Raw genomic sequence first — 21790 nt, 5'->3', positions numbered from 1 at the left:
CAACTGGCAATGGCTTTGGTCCAAAGCTTAAACACACTGCCAATGCAGTAAAAGCATACCTGAATTTAAAAAAAACCAAACCAAAAAAAAAAAAACCCACACAATGGAAACTTATCAGTCCACAGAATGTGGATTCAACATTATTAAAGCCGTGTGGGATCATTTTGACAGAGAACAGAACTAAAGGCATCAAACATCCAAAGAAGAGCTTCAGATGTCGTTCAAGAAGCCTGGAGAACTAATAAAGATAATATTGGAATTGTATTAAGTCTAGTGTTGCCTTATAGACTATATTTGCATGTATGTTTGCATGTTTTAGTTGCTAATTATTGCATTTATTTTCCAATTTCCTGGGAAAGTATAAAGAAATTAAGGGTGACTCAGTACATTTAAACAAGACTCTTTTGGCTGTACTGTAGTTTTCATAATTCATTGGCTGTATTTCAGTAATGTTGTAAGAGATGGTTGCACATGAAACAGATAAACTATTTTACTGTGGTTCATAAAATGTGGCTCTTAGATTGTGACGGATCATGTCTCCATTTCAGGAATAATTTATTATAATAAAGTAAACACTGTTGTAATGCCTTTGTAGATTTACAAAGCTTTCTTTGTTAGGAAATGTTTATGGATGATTTCTCCTGTTTTCTGATTTTACAGATATGTAATAAACTCAAAATGATGACTTCTACACACAGATGCAAGCGACAAGCTAACTTCAGCCCCTGCGAACACTTTGTCAAAATGTAGATTATAGTCATTACTGGTGATCATTATTATTCTGACATGTCACAGACTCTTTCTTCATCACAGTAAAGACTTGTACTTAAAGTCTTTTAAAGACATGTCAGTCTTATAAGACGTGAGATTTTAGATTTCAACATACATGAAAGGAGTTTTGTGGTTTTTGTTGGAAAAGTCAGAAAACGTGTCTCTGGCCTTTAAAGGCGAGTGTCTTTGGTGCTCTGTGATCTTTATGGACTAGTGTTTTTGTTTTTTTTCCTCCTCAAATTTTTCTTGTTTAGAGTATTCTCAAAAACTGTTGTGTGTTTTAGTGTCTCGAGCAACACGTTTGGTTTAGATCCATAGGCAGTTGCATTCTCGTGCAAGCGGCATGATTTGACATTCGTACGGCAAAGCGACGGCAAAAAACTGGATCCACCTCAGTAAGGTTGTAATCTCAACTTTTACAGAAAAAGTAGCCGGTGTGAGCATTCAGGCATGAAGCTGATATGTTAAGATGCTGTCAGATTACCTGAAAGGACTGCCTTTATGAAAGGGGCTCACAGATTCTATAAAATATGTTGTTAGCTGACAAAAATGTAAAGTTGCTTAAAATGTCTTCCTGCGATAAAGTGACACATACCAAATTAATGTGATGTCTCTGTAAGGTGATTTTACATCTTATATTGAACTGAATCCAGTGGCTGTCTGAATGGGGGGGTGACTGTGTGATTTAGACAGAGATCTTCAGAATGTGAAGAGAATGTGTAGACCAAGAGGGAGACAGGTTCTCTTTGCTTATGATTCTCTCTCTGAATAATGTAGTATCCATGTTGGGGTATATGGGTCAGTGGGGTTTTACTTCCCCCTGGAGACCAAAGGCACACCCCAGCACACACACAGATGCACACTTGCTTAATTCACTCCCCGAGTCCTGGCTTGTCTGCCTGGCTGGTTAACTCGCTGCGTGACGTCATACATTTTTCATAAAGTCTGCATTGCTTGGTCAATATTTCATATTTGCTATTGACAGTCGGGTCCATAGTAAGGAGCCGCTGCTCCCTCTTTTCCCTTCGCCTTCTCTCCCTCTTACTTCCATCCCTCTCTGGCCTGTAATTAAATTAGCTCTGTCTGCAGATGACAAAGGGCCAGTCATTCGGGTGGTGCTTAGATAGCAAGTAGCTGCACTCTGTAGAGCGGATATGAAGTTAAGGAGGAATGCGCTGAGCTGAGCTCAGTACCTCTGTTAGGAGAAAAAAGGTGGGGAAGAAGAGGATGCCTGGATCCAGGCCTGACTCACGCAATGAACTTAGACCAGATACAGAGTGAAGATTTTTTATTTCAGCTGTTTGGCAAACTGACCTTTAGGGCACCTAGTAGCCTCGCAAGAGTGATGACTGTGTTATGTTAGGTTATGATTAATAATTATTTTTAGTTGTGATGAGTACTTGTCCCATCTGTGGCATGGTCAAAATAATGTTGAAAATGCCTGCTGCAGCATTACACTGTCTAAGTTAGCATATTTGTATGTTTGTTTGTTTTTTTCATCTGAAGCTGCATACACACTTTGCTATTCGGGGCTGACCCAGATGAAATATGACCAGGGTGGAAGAATGGAGGCTATATCTTTGTGCGCGTCTCCAAAACTGTGGGCCTGTGTCGCACAGTGAGAGCACAAATGTGTCACTACTCGTCAATCATTAGGATTGCAGCATGAAAACATGCTCTTATCAAGCTCCCTCAATCATCTAGATAATTACACAAGCCCAAATGGAACAGACAGAGGTAAAACTTTTTAAACTGCAAATAAAAAATGATCGTTGCTTCTAGACTCTGCATTTTGAAGCCTCAGGATTAGTGTTCAGCCTGCTGCCATATTGGTGTCTTGGAGCCAGAAATTAGCAGCTAACTAGCGAGTATAGTTAGCAAACAGGAATATGGCATACACACGAATCACATTATAATCAAATACCAAAATCAAAGTATAAACTACTAAAATTGTTTTTACCACATAGCAGACTATGTTATTTGTCAGATAGTTCCATTAAAATGCTGCAGTTGATACTAACAGCACAAACATGAAGAGGTCCAGATTAGATGCAGCTAAATGCTGTAGCTGTCTATGCTAGCACACTTGAAGCCTCAACAGTATCTGGCCTATAGTTTAGTAGGTATTTTGAAAGTACTTAATATTAGTTTTCATTTTGACAATTTTTATTTAAATTTAGTCGCAGTCTTTTGAATGAAATGTCATTTGATTTTCATCATAATCTAAGTTCTTTTAGTTTTATGGAGTAAAAAAAAATGTATTTAGCTGTGATAGTTGCTCCACACAGTTTACAAAGCGTCATTTGTTGACAACAAATGTATAATATGTCCATGTGTCTGCTCTTCTCTTCCTCACGAGTGCTGACATTTAGTGTTTTCATGAGAAACGTGGAGCATGGGAGCTAGTTTCCCAGGGGCAGATCAAATGTCCGTGTCTAACCGTACCGCTTAAGATTACTTCAGAATATTTTCATCTCGTTTTTATTCGTTGACAAAAGTGTGAATACATTTCATCGTAGTTTTTGTCCTCATGCATTACTTTTTATTTAGTTATTGTCTTGTAGTTGTCAGAAAAAGAGGACATTGACGCAAACTGTCCAAATTTATTGGTCAGCAACACTGCTTATAATATCCTCATAAAGACGTCCCATCCATGTTGTTTGAGTTTTTTTCTTTTGTGGTCCTCTTCTCTCAGCTGCTCAGTGTGTTTGTTTGTTTTCTCTGCTGACAGCCTTGTTGTCTGCTCTCGTTTACTTGCAGTGCTCCCCACCTGCTCACCGCTGGACTTCCACTGTGACAATGGCAAATGTATCCGTCGCTCTTGGGTGTGTGATGGAGACAACGACTGCGAGGATGACTCCGACGAACAAGACTGCCGTAAGTACACTTTGTCTTTCTTGAAAACACAAACAGTAGCAAAGACATACACTCGACCTGCTCCGTTTTACTCAAGGGGATGACTTATTAAAGTGAACAGATGTTTGAGGCAGCCATGTGCAATGAGGTGTTTGTTTAGAGTCTAAAAGCGTTGCCTGTCTGTTGCACTCACAAACACACGGGCAATCGCATGTGCACACGAAAACATTGTGGCAAAAGGTCAGCTCTCCCACGGTCACAGCACAAGACTTTGTTTGACCTTTGACTTTATTTTGCTCCTCTTTTGTTTTGAGGAGTTATTTGTGTTCTAAGTCGTGTGTTCTTGCTGAAGTATCCTCAGCTTCCTACCAGGCAGAATCGTGACAACACTTAAACTAAAAGGAAAAACCTGAAGCTTTGACCGCTACAGTGAGGGTATCTGTGGTCTCTGTGTTGCTATGTGAGACATTTTGCTTGATTTTGAGGACATTCTTGAGAGAGGAGGGTAATTTCTCTGTTCTCACTTCTGTCTTTTTTTTTTTAAAAATGGGTTAATGCAGCCTTCAGAAAATTGTCAGATAAACATGATAAGGAAACCATCCTATTTTACTAACTCAACAATGTGCTTGCCCTTTTAACGAAGGTCAGTTTTAGATTCATTTGAGGTTAAGAATAGGAGTTGTGCTCTTTAAAAGAGGTCATCAGAAGTAGAGGAGTACAACTGCTTGTCTGTGTGGGGTTTTTTTCTTCTTTATTTGAGGTGTGGCCAGTGGTCAGATTCTGAATCCACATTTAGTCTCTATATTTACCCCTGACAACTCAGAAGGCTCTGTGTGTGCAACCTGATCGGGGTGGATGCATGCTGCAGGCTGGACATTCTATCACAGCATCAGAAGCAAGTTCGGCGATTCAGTTCGATCAACTTTAACACTCTGTGCGGAGGACTGGAATAGTTACAAGCAGTGACATGTCCTTGATGGAGTCGACACATGGCAGTTAGGCAGTGTCCTTCAAGTAACTCACTTCTAGATCTGTGAAGGATCTTCCACCAACAACATGTTGCTTAAATTATACAATTCATATCAATTATTGGCGATTGTATTTTTTACTTTGGCCCCGATAAAAGTGGTATAAGGGTGACAATACCGAGAACTTGACATAGACCTCTTATGCTTCTTTGCAACCATAAACCTTCTTTCTTGGACTCAGCTACAGTAACTTTGATTGATTCACAGTTCATAATAATCCTGGTTGTTGTATATTTTGTTATTATGCCGCCTCTAAACCAGTTCTGAACAAGCCATTTAAAGAACTCTTCTTTTAAAATTGATCACCTAGGGGTGATCAATTTCAGCTTTTCTTCTGATTGGCTGCCCCTCAAAAACAGAACGTTAGGTGGGTGGGGCCCGGACAGATACTTCCTGCCAGAGCTGCAAGTATTTGAACTCACATTTATGCTGGGCTCATTATTTGAAACTTTATCATCATTCACCATTGTGGTAGAACTAGAAAAGTAGAAAAAACAAAATAAGGGCAAAAGTAACTCCACTTGATAATTCTGTACATCAGATCGGGAACAACTCGTCTTTCAGCATATTTTGGCTAATGTGGAATTAAGAGTAGATCACAAAATCTGTATTGTGATTCTGGCTCTGCAGAGGAGTGGTAGCTGGGTTGGGTAGGCTTTTGATGGAAGGTAGCTATTAATCAAAAGAAGGAACGTTTTTGCTTTTGGCTGGCTTAGTAAGCTTCTGACTCAGCAGGTTGGTAACTATAGACCAGAGTGACAGTCCTATTGGTAGCTCCTGGTCTTGGTAGCAGTAGCTTGAAACTGTGCGTCTTTAGTTTATACACATCAAAGGTTTTAACAGTATTGTAGTTCCATATATATTGGATATCAAAGATGACAATGACCTCATATCTTGATTGGGAACTGCTATTATAAATTCTGTATGGTAGAAATCTGGCCTTCCCATTTTGTTTTTATTTTAATGCAAGCGAGGCCTGTTTTTGTAAGAAAAAGTGATATATGACTAATGCTAGTGTTGGCTGGATAGCTTGATAACATGACGCATAGGGTCACGGTGATAGTAAATGAGGTTCATATTTTGGCAAGCAAAAGTGTATGAATATTTTTGCTCAGTTTGGTGTGTTTTCTTTTCATGTTGATTAAAAAATAAACTGGAACCACCTTCTTATGCTTTTGAAGTAGGGCTGCCACAAACGATTATTTTGATAGTCGACTAGTCACCGATTATTTTTGCGATTAGTCGACTAATCAGATCATCATCCATTGAACGTAAAAGTACAGCTTATTGCACCAGCAGCATCTGCTCTTATATAACTATCATTAGCTTACAGCTTTAAGTGTTTAAGGTCTGTGCTAACTAAAAATAAAGACAAGATGATAGTTAATTGAATTCTAATTAAATGTGCAGATTGTTTCGGTGGAGTTTAATAAACTCAGCCGATTTACTCAGGAACAAATAAAATACTGAAAAAAGCCAAACAATAACATTTTTAAGTTATCTAAGTGACTTGTATATGTTTAACCTGAGTAGGGCGGTGGGTTTGAAAACGATCTGCCGGGAGTCCGGTGCTCTCATGGCCCCCGGCTAGCTATCGAGCTAGTGGGTAACAGACGCCTCCGAAAACGTCGGAGCGCTTTTGAAAATATGTGGTGTCCTGATAAACTGAGCAGATATTTGAGGTTTACACAGCTACATTCTCGCCTGAAAATATGTTAAACGTTTATTTTGTGACCCAGAAAGAATAATAAGAGTAATATTAAAACTAACTAGCTGCCGCCATTGTTGACAACTGCGCTGGGCCGCGCTATGAATTCTGGGACACAGTTTCTTCTTCTTCGGGGTTTAACGGCAGCTGGCATCCTTGTACATGCAGTGCTGCCATCTTCTGTTTCAGTCCGTTATTACACTCTTAAATCCTGCTACTTATTCCTGCTTTTGGGATCTTACAAAGCTTCAAATGACGCGTCGACTATTAAATCAGTCGTCGACGATTTTGATAGTCGACGTAATCGTGACTAGTCGACAAATCGTGGCAGCCCTATTTTGAAGCCAATAAAATGAATATGTAACTCCCCACTAAACCACTAGCATTAAATCTGTAGAGCTAATCTGTTGATTGTAGCACTGAGTCTTGTGAACCATTTGGTCACTCTAGCCAATTAAATGTTGGATATGTGCATAGGATTACAGGGACCATCTTGCTGTATTTAAATACAATAGAATCTGTTTAATGGCCTATGCACAGACGCCACTTTCACTGTTTTCTCAAAATTCAAGTAGTTTATAGGTGCAGCAGGTAGAGGATAGCTTGCGAATGATTTTTCTGTCACCTGGTGATTTCTCCTCCTCCTGTGCTGGCCCACATATAGCATGAGCAGCCAGACACTGAATCACTTACTGATGGGGGTGGGGGGTGTCTGTCTGCAATGAGGGTGCTATGAATTTTTCATCTTCATGCCCAGTAAATTTTCCTCCCTCCTCTGTTTCCCATACTTATTATTTCATGCTTCTTTCTTTCTCCATTTCTTTCCCCCTACCTGGTTTGGCTCTCCGTTCCCAATATGTGCTGGCCAGTATAGGTTTCTCCCTAAGATGAGGTGGTTTCATTGCATTATTTAGGCCTGGGGAGACAATCCTCCACGCTTGGCTGGAACCGAAGTAGCTGTCAAGATTTCAGACAAACATGGAGAGTGAGGTGTGCCTCGGTGCAGAGCAGTGTGTGTGTGTGTGTGTGTGTGTGTGTGTGTGTGTGTGTGTGTGTGTGTGTGTGTGTGTGTGTGTGTGTGTGTTAAAAAAGGGGTTTGAAATCTTGACGTTCAAAAGATATTTTAATCTGGCAAATAAATATTTCGACACCTGTCTCAGCTCATACGCACATGTAGAGAGCGTGGTATCGACTCCCAGTGCTCTTTGCCCTTTGACTTTTGGCTGCTGTGTGAATGATGAGTTTCTTGAGGGCTTGTTGACCTCTGACCTTACTCTGTTTACTTCGCTTATGGGAAGGGAGCTAGAGCATGGGAGAGGCAGAGAATAGGGGGGCAAATCAATTATTTTCTTGCAACCTGAATAATGGAACGAGTTTGATTGTCAATTGTCCAGGTAAAATTAAATTTTCATTGGAACCCACCAAAATACTTTTTTTTTTTAAGGGGGGGGGGGGTGAACTGGCTGAGGTGGGGGCGAGGTCAGCGGAAATTTAGCAGTTGAATGAATAGCATGCTCATGAATGTTTAGTCTTAGATATTTATTTTAATACACTTGGCTCTGTATGATGTCACTGAGAGTAGATGGTCATTTAAGGCACACAGCCCTAAGCTTTGAGCATAAAAGCTCCACCCACCTGTTATGCGAATCTTCTGTTTGCGAAGGGCAGCCAATCAGAAGAGGATTGGCTTAAAGGGAGGGAAAATGGAGCTAAAACAACTAATTTTAGAAAGTGGATGATTTTGTAGTGTAAAGCAAGTTCCAATGATGAGTGTAATAATTCCCAAATGTTGAGGATCCCCGTCAGAACTTTCTAAATATGTCATGTTTTTATATGGAAAACATTCTAGAAAGATGCTTCCCTTTTGGATCTTTGTTAAACATTAATTTGGACCCAGATCATATATACGTGCAATGGCTCTGGGTTCTTATGTCATGTCACTCATCTGAGAAGTGAAGTGTGGTTCTCAGGTGTATTTGTGTGGTGCTATAATACTCTTGAGAAAAGATGAAAGCTTTCAGTGGAAAAAAGACGAGCGTTACCCTTTTCCTTTTTGTCGGGTCGTCTCTTCTGTGGGCGTCCTTCTGTTTTTGTCTCTTCTTATCTCTCTTGCTTTGTCGTAACTGTCTAACACTCACACACAGCAGTGATAAATTATAGATTGCCTACTGCCAGGGGCCAGACATCACTGGTTTTCTTTGGCAAACCTGTTTGCTCGGCTCCAGCCGTGCTTTGCCATCGACTGCAGCAGTAACGGTAGATGGCGGCGCTTTGGAAGTGTGATGAAAGAAGCAAGGCGAACCAGTTGTTTCGATAAATGAAAGGGTATGAAAGTAAAACACTGTCACAGGGCTGAACTCTCACAAGAGGGAGTGACTTTGTCTCTCTGTTGTGTCAACTGTTTGTACGAATGACTAATGTTCCTTTTATCTCCAGTCTAAAGGTTAACTGCATAATGAAACACTTCCTAATGTACAGCCAGCACTATGTGTAATTAAGATATAAAGCATGCTGCTAGAGCTTGGTGAAAGAAATCAATCCAAAATTTGAGCTGGACTAGAAGAATATGCATTAAAGCAACTTTACAGCAGTGTGCCCACAACCATAATGCCTCAGAATCTGCCTCTAAGTCAGATAAAAGTGGGTTAAATCAGTAAAGTGTTCAGTTCTAACACACAGACAAACATACTTTAAATTATATTAGTAACAGACTATAAAATACCAAAATTTGACTGAAACACAAACTTCTTGGATGCTCTGTAATACAGAACAAGCCAGATTATCAAAACTATTTTTTAGTACCAGGCTGTAAACATGTTGCAGTTCTGTAAAGTTGGACGGGAGTGTTTGGGGGGCCGTCTCGTTTTTGGAGCCCGTCCCAAGTAGTTGGTTGAGAAATGGCAGCTTTTGGCACATTCACGCTGGCTTCTTTTTCTGGTTCCTGCTTGAAATAACACATCCAGTCCTGGATTTTTAGACAAAAAAAAAAAGTTCTTCAGTTGCAGCTTCACAGCCTCTCTGAATGTTTCCTAACAAATAAGAAAGTAGCCTTTTTGTTAGCTTGGTATTTTTAGGTTGAAATGCAACGATCATTTTAAGGCTTTTATGCAGTTTGAGTAATAAATCAAACATTTGACTTTTTTCTTCCATGAAAGCTCGTCTCTATTAACATCCACTTTAACCATCATGTATTCAGCTAGAGCCAATTTTGGTTTTTTTTTATTTTTAAGGTTTTATTTTGTGCCTTTTGTGAGGTGTTGAAAATGTGCTTTGTAAAAGGAAATTTATTATAGCTGTAACACAGACCACTTTACACAACCTTATCGCTTACTGTGTTGCAATGCGTGTAAATTAGAGATTTTCATATTGAGCAACAAGACATTCAGCCTGAAAGCTTCACAGTCACAGACCTGCAGTGTTCTGAAAGATCCGCCTGTTTATGGAGGGCTTTTTTTTTTCTGCACAGCTTTTTGCTCTTAGTTTGACTCAAAGAATTAGAGTTGCCCAGATTTCAGGGTAGCTTTAGTGTCTTTTCATTGTGTCTGTGTTATATGGTGTTCTGAAGTCTGTCACTTTTTTCTGCCTGCATAGCTCCCAGGGAGTGTGAGGAGGACGAGTTTCACTGTCAAAACGGCTACTGTATTCGCAGCCTCTGGCACTGTGATGGCGACAACGACTGTGGGGACAACAGTGATGAACAGTGTGGTGGGTACACACACAAAGAGGCTCACCTAAGCCCGAGCATGCAAGGCCTTTATTCATTCCGACAGTATTTGTAATAGTATATGAGCCTGTGTGTTCTTTCCATGGCAGACATGCGTAAATGCTCAGACAAGGAGTTCCGCTGCACGGACGGGAGTTGCATTGCTGAGCACTGGTACTGTGATGGAGACACGGACTGTAAAGATGGATCAGATGAGGAAAATTGCCGTAAGTTACTGAGAGAGTATGCACAAGCTTTGTTTTGTAGACACATTGACAGGCCAGCTTATATTTGTAGGGCATCATCCACGATAACTCAAGTCAGATCAGAGTGATGGTACACTGCAGCATGTAAAGTCAAAATTGTGGCCTCAGAAAGGGGCAAATATGCTTACCAGTAAAGCTGTATGTAAACCAAGATCTTACAGTAACAAGTTTACACCAGACCATGTAAATGTGTTCACTGTCTCAATGTAGAGCTGAGCTTCTGCTTCATTTCATGTATAGTTTCTGACAGACTCAGCAAAGTAGCATCAAAACTTCAAAGTGCCTCCGACAGCCAACTGCTGCACCATCTTTTCCAGCATCTGTTTAACATGTCTGCGTGTCTGTGCAGCTTCAGATGTGATGACAGCCACCTGCAGCGTGGAGGAGTTCCAGTGCGCATATGGCCGCTGTATCCTGGACATCTACCACTGTGACGGAGATGATGACTGCGGAGACTGGTCGGATGAATCGGACTGCTGTGAGTTCCCCGTCGCATAGCTAGAAACACACCTGCAGCATTGTAGACGTCAGGGTCTAGTCTCAAACCTCCAGGGGGGGAAAAAGTGTACTTCTTAGACACCAATCCAAGTTTTGGGCAGAAGTAAAGATTTGACAGGAAACACACTCAGTGTTTAGCTAGGTGATCCAGACCAATCGTGCCTCTCCGGCTGGTGTAAAGAATTGCTGTCATCTGATTACACACACAGGCACAGATAAACATTTCTTAGGATCCCTGCCAGTGATCGTGGCTCTCACTAGACTGTGTTGTGCATGGTGGATGAAGGCAAAGCTCTTTCCGTTTTCTCTTCCCTCTCCTTCCTTTTATTCTCTGCCTTTCCTCTGAGTGCAACTCAGATTCATGTGTTACAGCTTCCTGCACTAGTTCAGCTGGAGTTTAAAAGTACATTAAAGGCTCATCTGAACAGGAAGTTTAACATCCATCATTTTTAGTGGTTACACCGACCGAGTCTGTTCCAAACTGGGCTCAGATACTGAACGCTGACAGTTAAAGCATGGTGCAGTATAGGGCTGCGCGATATGACCAAAATCTCATATCCCGCTATAAGACATCTATCGTCCCGTGTTTTAACCGATGCATGAAACTATACATTTTAGACATAAGTTGTGAGTATTTATTACACGGCATGCTACGGGGAAAAGCCTGTTCTAACGTTTGAGTCTAAGATTTATTTTTTAGCATCTGGCGGCTCTTTTTTAATTCTCATCTGTAAATAATCTGCTCTTTCACGTGATTCAGTTTATTTTGAAAAATCTCAACAGGATCTTGAGCTTTATTGTGAAAGGTTTATGTAGAACATAAACAAGCGGACACGCGATGGTGTTACTGTCGTTGTTGCTAACCACAATGCATAAAAACAGGCGCTTGTCCGTCCGTAGTGTGGTTATATAAAATATAAGAGAAAGAGAGAACTTTAAGAAATTAATATAGCCACTACAGTGACCATCAAAACGATGAAAAAATATTGCCGTAAACAGTTTATTTTGCGACACCACGAAACAAATGATAGCGTAAAATGAAACGATAGACGTTTTTATATCGTCATCCGATATATATCGTTATAAAGTAAAGTAAAGTAAAGTTTATATCGAACAGCCCTAGTGCAGTAAAACATCTGTAAAAGAGATGCAGCATGTAACTGATGTTGCTTCAACTACTGGTTATTTTGATAATTTGACTTGAGTATTATTTGTTTTTGTCCATTAATACTAATAACAGAAAATGATGGCTGTTTAAGAATCAAATGATTTCCCATTTATAAGTGAGAATACATCTTGTGTAATTGCACTGAAGTTGTCCCAGAAGGTACTGAAACCACAAACAGCCATAAAGTTTCAGTCCATTTAACTCAAATTGGTCAAGGTGACGCCTTTCACACTGCCAGCAGCTACCACTGCTCTACCTGCACCTGTTGCTCAAAGCAACCAAATATATGGTGGCCCTGAGAGGTCACACGGGCCGCAACTTAGGAAAACACCAACAAATATAAAAAAAAAAAGAGGGAAAAAAATCACAAAACAAAATTAAAGTGTTTGTGGAGAAACATGAATGTGACGGACCATCTGCAGAAGTGACAGAAACCAAAGCGCTGAGAAGCTTAAAAGGAGCGCAGGGTTATCAAATGTATGTTTTAATCACATGAGTCATATAGTACTGTAGATACACATTTTCTTTCAGCCATTTACTGTTAGCTTGTCACTTCCATGATGTTTTTGTGTGCCCAGAAACACTAAAGAGCTGTTAGGAAGTGGCATTTTTGCCATAGTTGAGGTTGATAAGGTGGGTATTTTACCATTGGATTTGATGCAAAGTGACTCTACAGAAGAAGAAAAAAATGTGAATTGTTGATTCACTGTCTGTAATCTTGAAAGCTGATTCTTTGATAATAGTGTTTATGTGTTGTAAGAAAGGCCCTCTGGTAGCTGCACGAAAATTGAGCTTCATTGTAAAACACTGAGTGCTGATTTCACATCCCGACGTTCTGTTGATGGCAGGTTGGGCTCAGGAACAGCTGTTGCTCGACAGCCTGTGTCATAACTGGAAAGCACTCTGTTAGATCTGTGCTGTCACTGTATCTCTCTCTCTTTCTCGATCACACGCACCCACACACACACACGCTCACACACACACACACACACGCAGAGGGAAGCCACAGTCCTGACATAGACTATCATGTTTCGTTCGCCTCGCTCCAGAGACGCTGCCTGCTGCTGACTAATCTCTCGGCTTCTCCCCTCCCTGTTCCCTTTTCTCCGATTTCTCACGTTCATTTGCTCATCATCTTTTAACTGCCCACCACATCCAGCTCTTTCACAGACACATGCGCTCGAGCCCAGTGGTTTCCCCCCACTTTGATGTGTTTATCTGCAGCGCAATAAGCACGGCTTCAAAGTTTTGCAACATCGTTTGATCATCTGTAAGGTCAAATTATTCAACTGAGCAGCTCTCTGTTTTTTCCTCTCATCTCCTCCCACATCCAGGTTTTTTAATTGCTGCCTCACTTTTGAAGTGTCGAACTTTTTTCGAAAGTTGAGCTGGCATCAAAGCGTATTTGAAAGGGGGGGGGGGAAAGCACAAAAGGGGCAGCAGAAAGACCTTAAGAAATACTTTAGATAACTGTGTGTAGGAAATACAGAGGCACATAACAGATCTAAATGAACAAAGTGTTGTTCAAGGTTTGTTTCAGGTCCTCGCTGATGATTGCGTGTCCCCTGTGGCTGTCCTTCACTCTCACACTGCCTGTTATTCTTCCTGTTTTATTTATTTATTTCTGACTCAGAATGGTTCAGGGCGAGAGCGTTCTTTTTTTCTTTTTAGTAATTTAAGTCCTAGTAAATTCTGTTTTATGCTGTAGTTTGTACACAAACACACACACACACACTTAGACAGAGAAGGCATTTCTGAGAGGCATAAGACAGCCCATCCTCAGACAGCATTCCTTGGCACGGACTCTCCAGACACATGAAGGGCGCTTTGTTAGAGAAGTCGACACTCTCTCTCACTCCCTCTCTCCCCCTTATGTGAATACACACACACACACCCAAAAGAGATCACACTTGCAAGCCTCGTTACCACTGATGCCGCTTTGGGCTGCGTGGCTGAGCAGATGAAAGAGCTCAGTTGCTGTTTTTGTGTGCATGTGTGCGCGAGGGAGAGAATAAGAGATAGACAAGAAAAGGGGGGATGAATCATTTGGGTGTGTGCGCGGGTGTCGGTGTGTTAGTTGGTGTCCCACGCTAATTCCCTTGGCCAATAAGTCTCTCTCTCTCAGCTTCTCTCTTGTGGGAAAGCCACCTGCTGTTTTGATCGTTTCTTGCCCAGCTGACAGGCCTGCACAGCGTTGCTAGAAACTGTCTTGACTCACATGCCTGCTGTAGCTTCGATGGGAGCCGACTCGTCCTGTCATGAGGAAACGCGTCGAAGAAATACACACACGCTCACACACGGATGAAGGGTTTAAGATGCTTATGTCTGATTCAGCTTTAATCTTCTCATCCACCTCCGTCGTCATCTGCTGCCAGTTTGAGCTTCACTTTGATCTGATCACATGTAGCGATGATGGTGGGTGATTTAAAGGTGGGACATTTATGATCTCCGCTTAGAGATGATCATGCAGCAGCTTAAGTAAGCAGATCTAATTACTATATGTGGGAAAAGTAATATATGTTTAGGTATGTGGAATGCGCTCAGAGAAGATAGAGTAAAAATGTTTATTCTGTGATCTTGTGACAAAACTTTCACTCTTCAAAGGTGCATAAGTGGGATCAGACATGGTGCAAACTTGTAGATGACTTACTTTTCCAAAATAAACAAAAGGGTACCAAAAGAGACCTGATCTGAATAGACTAAAAGGTAATGGGATCGAAATTTGGTCAACCTGAACACACCACAATGCTTGTTAGTATGTGTCATTATCTGTCGATGAACCTGTGATTGCTGATATATTTGCAGAGTTGTGGTTGCAGAACGACCTCTCGGAAGTATGGAGAAACAATAAGAGGGCTACTTTAGCCAGAGAAGGTGCTCTGACAGTGAACTAGTGCTTTGTTATGCAGTACTTGACAGCATTTGTACCATGTCAGTTCTGCGTGGCACTGCATTTGTGGCAGAACAAATTTCCATCAGTGTCTTTGTATGACTGTAGCTGAATACAGCAGGAATGAAGAAAAGCACCACCTTGAGGCGCTACTGAGCATTTGTGGCGTGCAAGTAAAGTACAAATACGCAAAAAAAGAACTCCGCTGACAGCTAAGGTGACCTATCCGCTGTCGCTAGTCTCACTTTGTGTCGTCACTATGCAGGATTTTTAGAACTTTATCCCACATGTTGAGACAGCATCTTACATGTTTCTTGGCCTTCATCAAATTAAAACATGCAAGTCTCACACAAAAGGCATGACTCAAAAAGGTGATTATTTAATAAGAAATTAAACAGCTGGACTTACCAGTGGTTATAATACAGGGATGTTCAAAGACTGTCATACCATTAAAAACGAGCCTCCTTTTCATGCTTGCTATAGCAAGGAAGTGGACCTGTAACCTGCACAGTTTGTGTATATTTTTATATATTTTTTAGATTTATATATAACTCCAGGCTAAATCAGTTATATATATGTGTGTTTATTTAGCTTCACATCAGCCATGCAGATCAGTGGAATTCATGTGCAGCAGCGGGATGTGCATCAATGCTGCATGGAGGTGCGATGGCGAGCACGACTGTGACGACCGTTCAGATGAGAAGAACTGCAGTGAGTAGCCGGTGTCCAGAATTAATGAACAAATCAGTTAAAAATTAATCATTTCTTCTTTTTCCGTCATTATTTCAAAAAAGCATTCACCCATAATGACTGAAGTCCTAATGACTGATCTAAAACTATAAGAGTAATATGTATGTTTATGTGCGTCTCCTGCAGCCACGTCCATGTGCACGGCCGACCAGTTCCGCTGTGGAACTGGACGCTGTGTCCGGTTGTCATGGAGATGCGATGGCGAGGACGACTGCTCGGATCGCAGCGATGAAGAGGGCTGTGAGAAAACTGGTAAGGCTCTGGTTGTTATCTTGTTTTCAGCCGCTAAAAATAGTACAAGCTTCAACAGTAACCATGACAACAGCTCTGAACAGCCCTCTGCTGAGAAACTTCTCTGTTGGGAAACACAGTTGCATTTTAAAAAAAGGAAAAAAGTTCAGATTTTTTTTTCTTTCTTTTTTGGTCTGTTCCTTCACTGTGCTGTGGAAAGACGAACCGCAGAGACAGGCCTGTGTATTGTGATTAAAATAACAGTGAACAGGCAGCGAGGGGGAAAAAGCTAGATGGAAACTTTTTATTCTGTTTTTGGATACTATCCACCAATAAAAGGAAGCATGGCGATAAAGAAGTTCAGCTTTGCAGGAAACCTGTGAATACCTGAAATGTTTCTTTTATTGCTCATCACACCATTTTATTCATATTTAATGATCTATTCAAATCCATTGTGTCATTTTTAAACCTGCTTATGTGCATCATAGTCCATGCACAGTCACCTGTTGTTCATGCTTGCATGTTACATAGGGTACACACGCACACACAACATTAAATACGTACATACATGGGACTTAAACCACAACAGGGAATTAAAGACATGGCAGGCAACTGACTGTCACAACCATAGCACATACTATTTAGATATTTAAGGGAGAACTACTTGGATAAATATGGCGTAGAAAAGTGTTTCACTTATCAGATCTGTGTTGTATCTCCTCACAGACAGTCCTCCATGTGCCCCTGATCAGTTCCAGTGTGGGAATGGCCGTTGTATAGGCCTGCGGAAGGTTTGCAATGAGGTCAATGATTGTGGTGACGGGACTGATGAACACCCACACCATGACTGCCGTAAGTGTAAGAATGGTGACATCGGCATCTGGACACCAATATGACGATTACATAATAGTTTAAAGAGTTTAAAGGCAGATAGCAATGACGACATTTGGTATCCAGTGCATCAGTCGATAGTTTTTTTTCTTTAGACACAAGAATGATAAACAGATTTACCTAACATTTGTTATGTGAAGTTATATATGAGTCCTTACTAAGATAATATTAAATTGTAGAAATGATCTTATTTTATTGTTACAATAAATTATGGAACACTGGTAACATGTTTGAAGGATGTTTCTGTGTCTTCTCTTTACTTTTTACATTTATTGGTCTGCCATTATAAATACAAATACCGATTTCATCAAGGTAAAATGTAGTCCTAATGCTGACTCGGTGAGATGACGCTGTCAACAGAAACCATTGGAACAGCTGAGGGTGTATAATAAATGCTCACATAAATTTTAACAGCAGTTTATACTGTATATGTTGACCTGGGCCAGCCTGATTGCCATCGCCATCCACGGGCCTAGCTGCTTGTGTGTCTAAAATATTTTAAGGCCCAACAGTAGATGAGTCAGACACTTTTTATAGTGTGCGGCTGTATTTATACTGAGCTAGGATGCTGTGTTTATGTTCCTGTAATGTTTCTGTGTTGTGCGCAGGGCCACGCTCCAACGAGGGCAACTGTAACCAGAATAACGGAGGCTGCTCCCAGAAGTGTCAGATGGTGAGAGGACTGGTCCAGTGCACCTGTCACACTGGATACCGACTGATGGACGACGGCAAAACCTGCCAGGGTAACACTGGCTTGCTTGCTTGCGCGTGTGTGTGTGTTGGAGAGAGAGACAGCAGAGTGAAAGTGAGTGAGCAGGTTGTAGCAAGTGTTAATATTCATGACCTCTGCAGAGTTTGACAATTGGCCAGTTGCTACTTTGTGTTAAACATCTGATAGCTTCACTGACTTCCTACATGTGACAGTGCTTTAAGAATTGTTCTCAGTTTGCTACAACTCTACTCCCTCACTCCACTCATTCAACGTGCACTTCTTTTATAGCCTGAAGATGGTCTTTTGGAAATTGGTAATATAATTTACACATTAGGAACTAAACCAGTCATATAATTTGGTTAAGCTAAGCCTTTTCTTTTGCCAAGCATAGATGATTAAATTGTACAGAGAGACTCCAAGCTATCAACTGAATTAGAGGTGTCTGGGGAAAACGAATCAACAAATAAGCAACCAACCCAAAACTGAAAGTAGAATACAGATCCTGACTGAGTGAATTAAGCAAACCTATAAAAACTACAACTTTGCTCTACTTGTCCTGCCTTTAACTTCCTAAATACGGCCAGGGATTGAAGTTCATTAGTCCAGTCAGTCAGTTTTGCAATTTGTTAGCAGGGTTGTTTTCCAAAAGTATGAAGAAATTTCGCTGGAATTTCACAAGAATTTTCTCTTTGGGCTGGAAAGTTATTGATGACTGTTTGGTCTTCTTCTAATCTTGGATTTCTGCCACTAGTTAAACATTTTATTTGCCAGAACTTCCAAATCATGAAGATACATTCAAATCTACTCGATGTATTTTTTCCAGCTTCCAACAGTTAGTGTGCATGCATGTTGTGAAACTGATTTAGATAAAGGCTTGAAAACTAAAATGATGTACATATGCTCCAAAAGCATCAATGAATTTTCCCTTTCTGCACAATGTGTGACATTGTTAATACTGTGGGAGATAAGACACCAACATCTATATGTCCCTCCCCTCCCTTCTTCTGTCTCTGTGGTCTGTTCCAGATGTGGATGAGTGTGCTGAAGAAGGCTACTGCAGTCAGGGCTGTACCAACACAGAGGGGGGCTTCCAGTGCTGGTGCGTTCAGGGCTATGAGCTCCGACCTGACAAGCGCAGCTGCAAAGCTCTGGGTACGAATGACTGGACTCTGTTTCATCCCTGACATGTGACCGCAGAGAGCTGTCATGGTTTGACTTCTAATAAAAGTACAGTTGCATAGTGTTTGTACGTGTTTCAGCAGTAACTATATCCGCTGCTCTGTTGCCGGGTCTTGGACTTGCATTGAGGTCACCTCATTCGGAGGGTCTGGACTCGATTTAGATATGCTGCATAGGTAGAGGGCAGGCCTGGTGCAGCAGCACATCAATCTGCTGCGGTCCAGAGTTAAATGCAGGTCAGACATGTCTGTCACACAGCTGCTGCAACCCAGACCTTTATATCCAGTCAGATTAATGCTTTGTCTCATTTAAAGTGACCTTTTGTCCTAACTGAATTTTCTTTATCTCTCTTGTGTGTAGTTACTTGCCAATTTTAACCTGCTAACCTTTGCTTCTCCTTTTCACTTTAACACACGTCAACTCCATTCACGTCCCTCTTTCTTCCTCCCTTTAGGTCCCGAGCCAGTGCTGCTGTTTGCCAACCGCATCGATATCCGTCAGGTTTTGCCACATCGCTCCGAGTACACCTTGCTGCTCAACAACCTGGAAAACGCCATCGCTCTGGACTTCCATCATAGTCTTGAACTAGTCTTCTGGTCAGATGTGACTCTGGACCGCATCATGAAAGCTAACCTCAACGGCTCCAATGTGGAAGAGGTCGTCTCCACCGGTCTGGAGAGCCCAGGTGGGTACAACAGCTAATGGGATGCAGGTTCAGATGTAGGACAACAGACTCATTTATCATGTTTCCAATTTATTGGACTCTGCTGCTTTCTGTCCAACTATACTCTGCCCCACTCTACTTCATTCATCACCTTATTCATAAATGAGTTAAGCAACATAACATCAATACTGGTGAAACTTGAAAGTCTTTGGTGCTTTCTTCTTGTCTTTTTAATTTATAGTTTCTCTCTGGTTCCTTTATTTCTAACCCTGACCCTCCTTTTCTATTTCAATCTGTGTTTTTTGTATACATATTTGTGTTCGTTACATTTTGTCTTATTCTGTCATATTTAATCTCTTTCACCACTAAATTTTCTAAAAAAACATTATTTGCTTTCTTTAAAGTTAAAAGGATCATCATCTAGCACACGTGTTGTGCATGTAGCTAGAGTCATATTAGATTTAGCTTAGCCTACCATAATCGCTTAAAACAGAGAAAAGGCTAGCCTGACAGGCTTACAACTCACCAGCTAACACACTGTATCTTATGTATTTAACTTGTCCTAGTAGTATCAGTTATGCAGTTTTTATTTCATAATCATGATTTATTCTTTCTACTGATACAGTAGTATCGTGATTCTCGCTGTACCAGAGGTTAGCTGTGATTACAGTCAGGCTACAAAGGCAAATCTGCTGCTACATCCTTTCTTGATTTTGTTTTGATTTTTTTGCTACATCATGACATTGATTTAGCTGGTTTTAAAGCTGCACTAGTGACACCACAATGTCTTGCTAGCTAAAGCGTTTGAACCTGAGAGGCAGATGATGTCTGAACAGGTTGTATGAGTCGGTTTTAGAGAAAGGAAAAAAAAAAAACATGGAAAGGAGTAATTTGCCTAATAGTTTTGTTTAATTGGCTTAAAAAGTCCCCATCTATATTAGTTTTTAATTGTTATGAATTCAGTTTATTTACACAGCAATTCAATTAAATTCAGTTTTATTTATACTGCGCCAAATCACAGCAACACTTGCCTCAAGGTGCTCAAGGTGTAAGGTAGTAATACATAAAGAGAAAAAAACAACAATCATATGACCCCCTATGAGTAAGCACTTTGGTAACATTGGGAAGGAAAAAATCCCTTTTAACAGGAAGAAACCTCCGGCCGTCCATCTGCCGCGACTGGTATGATATGCAAATTGGCTCAAGAGTTGGCAGTTTGTCTTGTAATTGGAAGTTTGCCGGTTCGAGTCCCGGCTCGGACAGTCTCGGTCGTTATGTCCGTGGGCAAGACCCTTCAGCTACCGCCTGCTGGTGATGGCCAGAGGGGCCGATGGCGCGATATGGCAGCCTCGCTTCTGTCTGTCTGCCCCAGGGCAGCTGTGGCTACAACTGTAGCTGCCTCCACCAGTGTGTAAATGTGAGAGTGAATGAATAGTGGAATTGTAAAGCGCTTTGAGGGTCTCAAAAAGCGCTATATAAATGCAATCCATTATTATTATTGTTATTATTATTTTTCACACCATTTGGCTTCAGTCCAACAGAGGTCCTTCAACCCACTCATCAAGAAATAGTTCTGCACCTTGATCCCAGTAAATCCACAACTTTGACTTTGTTCACTGGATTTTTTTTTTTGAGATTTATAAAAAGAGACATTATAATAGGTGATGAAGGTTTATTAGATTAACTATTAGCAAGATGATAGATGTTCTACCAGCAGAACACTTTCAAAAATAAGAACTAACAGCTACACAAATAATTATCAGACAAAGCAAATTGAAAAAGCTAAAGAGTATGCATTGCTTGTGTCTACTTGTAACATTAGTAACAAAATATTGGTTCATACTTAAACCAAACTCAGAATGTTCTTCTCTCCTTTTAAAGGTGGACTGGCCATAGACTGGATCCATGACAAGTTATACTGGACAGACTCTGGGACGTCCCGTATTGAGGTGGCAAACCTGGATGGGACACACCGCAAAGTACTGATCTGGCAGAACATGGAGAAGCCCAGAGCCATTGCACTGCACCCCATAGAGGGGTACGAGTCCAAACACACGCACGCACATGCAGTCTATAATTCACCACAGATGTACACACACTCATATATACATATCCCCTCTGGATGTGTCCCAGTTGTAGTGTAGCAGCAGAGCAGGGATTAACGTTTGGCGGCACAGCCATACCCACAGGCAAGCATCTGTGTGGAACAAGTCTTTCATGAAAGGGGCAGCAGCTAAGTGTGTTTTCTTCCTAGCTTTCATGAGCTGCAGTGGCAAGAGAGAGTTTTGGATGAACCCCCAGAGAAATATAAAGCTAGAAAACTCATTCAGCTTATTAGGTTGCTCATTTGCATGGGATAATTGAAAATTATATTTTAAAAAAGAGTGTATCCTCCCTCTGAGCCCGGACAGAACAGATGAATGCTGATGGGGAGGACATGAATGATGAGGACAGAGGAGACTTTTCTTGTTAAAT

The 21790-nt window shown here is 41.0% G+C and overlaps 1 protein-coding gene across 3 annotated transcripts in view; it reads left to right on the top strand.

Moving 5' to 3' along the window:
* lrp4 (low density lipoprotein receptor-related protein 4) overlaps nucleotides 1-21790 on the top strand; it is a 107191-nt gene that overhangs the window by 66434 nt on the left and 18967 nt on the right. For all 3 annotated transcript variants that reach the window (XM_026177903.2, XM_026177898.2, XM_080301789.1), the window contains exons 3-13: nucleotides 3532-3648; nucleotides 9955-10068; nucleotides 10177-10293; nucleotides 10682-10810; nucleotides 15480-15599; nucleotides 15765-15890; nucleotides 16596-16721; nucleotides 17369-17503; nucleotides 18499-18624; nucleotides 19106-19336; nucleotides 21197-21353. In XM_026177903.2, the coding sequence (XP_026033688.2) occupies nucleotides 3532-3648; nucleotides 9955-10068; nucleotides 10177-10293; nucleotides 10682-10810; nucleotides 15480-15599; nucleotides 15765-15890; nucleotides 16596-16721; nucleotides 17369-17503; nucleotides 18499-18624; nucleotides 19106-19336; nucleotides 21197-21353 (1498 nt within the window). The remainder of the gene's footprint in view (nucleotides 1-3531; nucleotides 3649-9954; nucleotides 10069-10176; nucleotides 10294-10681; nucleotides 10811-15479; nucleotides 15600-15764; nucleotides 15891-16595; nucleotides 16722-17368; nucleotides 17504-18498; nucleotides 18625-19105; nucleotides 19337-21196; nucleotides 21354-21790) is intronic.

Source organism: Astatotilapia calliptera, chromosome 1, assembly GCF_964374335.1.
Source record: "Astatotilapia calliptera chromosome 1, fAstCal68.1, whole genome shotgun sequence".
NCBI classification, from domain to species: Eukaryota; Metazoa; Chordata; class Actinopteri; order Cichliformes; family Cichlidae; genus Astatotilapia; species Astatotilapia calliptera.
The sequence above is the reverse complement of the archived record's forward strand: the minus strand, read 5'-3'. Positions and strand labels throughout refer to the sequence as shown.